Source organism: Triticum urartu, chromosome 1 (assembly GCF_003073215.2).
Source record: "Triticum urartu cultivar G1812 chromosome 1, Tu2.1, whole genome shotgun sequence".
Classification (NCBI taxonomy): Eukaryota; Viridiplantae; Streptophyta; class Magnoliopsida; order Poales; family Poaceae; genus Triticum; species Triticum urartu.
The window spans coordinates 582,708,111-582,713,454 of NC_053022.1; the positions used below are offsets into that span (position 1 = coordinate 582,708,111).

The 5,344-nt window shown below is 52.1% G+C and overlaps 1 protein-coding gene across 1 annotated transcript; it reads left to right on the forward strand.

The window, feature by feature from the left end:
- Positions 1-2,129: 2,129 nt before the first annotated feature.
- Positions 2,130-3,315, forward strand: LOC125533258. Its single transcript, XM_048696967.1, has 2 exons — positions 2,130-3,209; positions 3,310-3,315. Exons 1-2 carry the CDS (start codon positions 2,130-2,132, stop codon positions 3,313-3,315), a joined length of 1,086 nt encoding a protein of 361 aa, XP_048552924.1.
- Positions 3,316-5,344: the final 2,029 nt, after the last annotated feature.

The following is a 5,344-nucleotide window of genomic DNA, read 5'->3' on the forward strand; positions in this document are numbered from 1 at the left end:
CATTAAATTTGAAAAAAATTCATGAATAATTTGAAAAAGTTCGAATTTGAAGAAAGTTCATAAGAATTTGAAAAAGTTTCATAGATTTTTTAAAAAAAAGTTCATTGAATTTCATAAAAATATCATTGAATTTGAAAGTTCAGCAAAATTCAAAAAATTTCATCAAATTTGAAAAAGTTCATCAAAATTCAAAAAAGTTCATCGAATTTGAAGAAAAGTTCAACAATTTATAAAAAAGTTCATTGATTTTCAAAAAAGTTAACAAATTTAAAAGAAAACTTCAGAAATTTTAAAAAGCGCGCAATAAATAAAATAAAAAAAATAAGAAAAAGGGAAAAAGAATAAACCGAGCTGAAGAACGAAATAAAAAGAGAAAAATTATCTACCTGTACACTCTTGATTGAATAAACCGAGCTGAAGAACGAAATAAAAAGAGAAAAATTATAAACCGAGTTGCGAGTTCGATTCTCCACCCTGCGCTTTTTTTTTTACCTTTGAAGAACAAGAAAATCAAGAAGGAAAAAATAGAATGGGCCGGCCCAGTTTGGACTGCTGCAGGCGCCCGTTTGCAAATTGCACTGTAACGGGCGCCTGCAGCGCCAAATAGGAAATGCCCACATAGCAAGGGTTGGAGGAAAAAAACAATTAAGATAATCTAGCCAGCAAGCTTGTCGTCTATCTATAATTCTATATTAGGTAGGGAGAACAAGTCGATGGATTCATGGCCACAACTATTATTTTGATTGTTATGTGGCCACAACTAAATTAGGTAGCTCCTTCTCAACTGCCAGCGCTGAAATTGGCCGAGCTACTAAAAATAGGCGTCCAAAAGCAAGGAAGCATGCATGCGGTGCTATCTATCTATCTGGTGTATGTGTATGCCTATATAAGAAGGGGAACACCAGCTAGCTAATCTGCTCTCTCGCTGCAAGTGCGCACACACCCACCCACCTGACCAAATATATCCATCATATAACAATAGAGAGGGAGAGAAAGATCATCCATTCATCGACTACCATGGCCATTTCTCTGCTGCCTTACACCGCCTTGGCTCTGCTTGCCATCGTCATCGCCGTCGCCATCGCTGTCGCCCCTGCAGTTGTTCGATCGGACCAAGAGCCTGGGCCCAGCATTGAAGCCATCAACGCCACATGCGCGACTGCTACGTACAAATTTGAGTGCACCGATCTGCTACTAAAAACAACCTGGATGTCAGGACGCCTCAAGTGAAGGACGTGATCGCAATGTCAGTCCAAGTCGTCGCCAAGAAGGCGGCGGAGGCCACCGCATTCGCCAAGGCCCTCAAGAAACCCTCCAAGTGCGTCACCGACTGCCTCGACGACCTCGCCGTACTATCCAAGCACATCAAGACGCTCCCGGCGACGCTCGAAACCGCCAACGACGCGGGCTTCTTTGAGCAATTTGACCCAAAGAGAAAATGTTACAGAAATTGTTGCTCAGAAAACTCCTCGGTCGAGGAATGCAACGCACAGAGCCAAATCGGTGGGGTGTTTGGCGCTCTTCGTGTCACTGATGACCTGTTGATGAGGAGGGCGTATTTTAGGAAGCAGCAGCTTGACAACAAAACAACATCACCTAACTCTAACTGAAGAGGACAGCCGGTGTGATTTGCTCTTACATTGATATCGCATGCATATGAATAATGGTCCAATGGAATTGGGAGCGGAGTAAGAAGCTCATGTTGCCTTTATGCATGTAATAATCATGCCTGGCTGTTGGTCCAATGCCTGGCTGCCTGCCTGAACTGGCGTCAATTTCCAGTTTGTTTTTGTAATATATAATAACTCTTCTGTATTGTGCATTACATTTGCTGCCATACTCTCCCCCCCCCCCCCGTCAATACGCTGTCGGTCACTTCAAGGCTGACCGCAAGGAAGCACCGAAGTAGAAGGCGCTCATTGCCCAGCAAGGAGATGATGGTGACATGATGTTGATGTGTAAACTGGTGGACGAGGAGGATCCAAATTCTCAAGCGTTGACTAAAGAAATTGTCGAGCTTGCGGAAGAAAAAGTTTTCCAGCATGATCGTGATTCGGAAACCTGTGTCGGTGCGCACGCGTCGTGCTAGCTCGAGTTTCTTTCTTCCTAAGTTTTCATTAAGGTTCTCGATGGCTCCCGCTCCCGCTCCCCCCTCCTCCATCTCATCGGAGGAGGGCCAACCACCAGCCACCAAAAAACCTCCGGCCACCTTCTCGCCGGAGCCAACTCTAGCCACCAGTCCTCTAGACGAGCTCCTCCCCACAGTAGCTCCTCCACCATCGCCATTCTTTGACCTGCCTTATGTGAAAGCCGGGCAGGTTGCGCTCCGCTGCTCCCTGGGCTGTGGCAATGCCATGGGCTTGGAGTTCGAGGATGATGCCTCGTACTACCTCCGCCTCGACATCACCACCTCCGCTGTCCACCTCGCCTCGCCGCTCTACATCATCTTCCACTACTCCAACCGCCTCCTTGATGCCACTATCGTCGCCGCCCTGCTTCAGGCTGTCCTTGGCGGTGCTGCCGCTGATTTCTTCGTTGCCCAATGCTCTCCCCTCGTTTATTGCTTCCATGTTGCTTCTGCGCGTATAGCAGAGATCATCCTCGCACAATCCACACTCTGCTTATGCGCATACTCCTTCTCTTTTGTGAGAACCCTACCTCCGATCCCACCTTCTCCGCCCCACATTGCCACATGCATGCCGTTGGCTCACCTGCTCCAAATTCCAGAGGATATGGGTCTCCACTTTGAAAGCGTAGCATGGGCACAATGTCGCTCGCTCGTCTCCCAGCGTCCACCAAACCAACCGCATGGATGCCGCATGTATGCGCGCGTCATACAGTTCCCTTTCACCATTGATGCCACCACGATGGGTCTCATCCTAGCTTGCCTATTCGGCGGCATCCACCACCAATTCAACGTCACGGACGACGGAGATTCCTGCTTCTCTTTCACTATGGCTTCGACTGGCGTTGCCGCGCTCATCGCTTCTATGGGTGACTTTCACAAGCTGGGCATCCTACTCCGCTTCCCTTGGCGTGCGCCTACGGGGCGTGCTTCATGCTCACCATCGGGGTCGGCCTCGCCGTCGTCTATCGGGCCTACGTCTTCCTCGCCGACGGCAGTCGATCCTGCTCTGCTGCCACCTGCGTCCACAACTATTGTTCTCTCTAAGGAGCGTCATCAACGGCCTGGTATAAGCTTTTCTACCGTATGCTTAATGTTATCCGCTCCTGCCAGCTTACACCACATGCAAATTACACCCAACACACGCATTTGTTTTGGGTCACCTTCCTACCAATTAATGTTAGGCCTAATATAATGAACTATTAGTAGAATCTGCCCTAAACCACTGCTTTTCGGTCAAACAAGATTTTCTAGCAGTCAAAGTTCATGATCATGTGTACAAGTCTGGCGTCCTCTCCCGATCAATTAAAATTTAAATCCTCAATCTGGGGTCCATAGGTTTTGAAGGGTTTCGGATCTTCCTCTTTGACCAGCTCGAACAAGCCATTGCTCACTGCAGTCGTTTTTTTCCATCATTACACTAAGTTTGCTTACCCTACATTGCCCCCTCGATCAGACTCCATTCTTGGCCCCTTTGAGCGCCGGCATCTCCAGACCCGCATGACACTGCAGCCCACCTCGGTCGCACGCTTGCACCACGTCCGCCCTGCTGCGCATGCACCGCTGGCCCACCCCATGCATCATGATGGCGGTGCGGCGCCCCCTGCCCCACCAAATCTATCAAAAGATCCGCACGCTGCTCCTGGCTCGGCGCATGTGGATCGAGCTGGCGCGAGCCCCCAGAACCTACTCTCTGTCTCTTTGTCCGTGCCAATTTTGGATGAGCTGATTGCCCGCCCCGCGTCTAATCTGGGTACGTCTGCGCCGCCCCCTGTCACCCCACGCGCGCCCCCGATGAACGTATCTGCAGCGAATCTCGCCTTGGGAACCGACGAGTCCGCACGCCTGCCCGTCGCCACAGACCCTTCCCGCTACCCATGACCAGCATCTAGACCTTATGATCAAGCCTAATCCCTCTGCCAAGCCTACGTCGGCCGCTCGGTCACCACGCCCCTGCCCGTCGCCCCCTCGCTCCCTTTCACACGCAATGGGCCCAGCCACCCTGACGGCGGATATGTCACCCGTGCAGTCCAACCACAAACCGACGAGCTCGTACAGAGATGCCCTTCTCTCCTCCCCCCTCGATCACAGCCACCCGCACCCTCTCCCCTCCCTATATAACCCCTCGCCGTCTCCCCACTCCGCATCGATGCTCTCACACTTCTCCTCCAACACAAAGAAAGCAGCGCTGCTTTCGCTGCCTACCTCTAGATCACCTCGTTGAAGATTTCCGTGACCCAGTCCGCTGTGCCCGCTGCTGGAGGAACGCCCACCGCAGCCGTGACTACAGGTACAGGCGCATGTGGCCCATCTTCCCTCCCCTTCCCGACGCTTTCCATTCTCAACCTAATCCAGCCTTTGGCACTCGCAGCATGGACTCCGCCGGCTCCTCGTCGACGGCGGCTCGCGCATCCCACACACTCATGATCAGTGACGTCCCCATCATCCTCTCCGAACCTTTCCCCGCTCTCTGCGTCCCCTCACATTTCATCCTCCACGGCACTCCGGTCGGCTCCGCCCCTCCAGCTCCGCCACCTCCCTCCCCACCACGACCCTCTGCACCTCCATCCACACCTACCTCACTCCCACCAGCTTTCAACCACACGCACTCTCCACCCTTCAACACACAAGAACTGAGGGACCGGCTCGCCGACGTCTTCCTCGCCTCACAATACACCAGAGCATCGTCTCACGTCTCTGAGACAGACACTGTAGAGGATCTGCCCTGTCCGGCCCATGAGGCCGGGCTGCTGCCTCCCTATGGAGACATGCCACTAGTCGCAGTTCCTCCTTGTCTCGTTCACTGCCCGCGTCGCTTTGCTTTCGTCCACCTTCGCACAGCCGTCCCCAACCCCACTCCCCTCATCCATCGAGCCATCCAGCACACTTGCGGCAACCCTGCCTTTATCATGGGCGGCTCCTGGAGGGGGATCGCCTGCCTCACCTTTCACACACCATCTGCACGCAATGACGTGCTCAGCCACAGCCCCATCGAGTACGAGGGAAACTCTATCACTATTGAGCCGGTCGAGCACGTCGACCGCTCCATTGCCATATACACTGACCTTGCTGAGGTCGAAGTCTCTGAGTTTCCACATGAGCTATGGCATGAGGATGGCATACGCTTCGCCCTCACTTTCCTTGGCGACGTGTGCGCCATTGACGATTTCTGCCTCCACGATATGGAATACACGTTGGTCCGTGCCCTCGTCCTTCTCC

Coding starts and splice junctions, on each gene's coding strand:
- LOC125533258 (XM_048696967.1), top strand. CDS start 2,130: ATGGCTCCCGCTCCCGCTCCCCCCTCCTCCATCTCATCGGAGGAGGGC.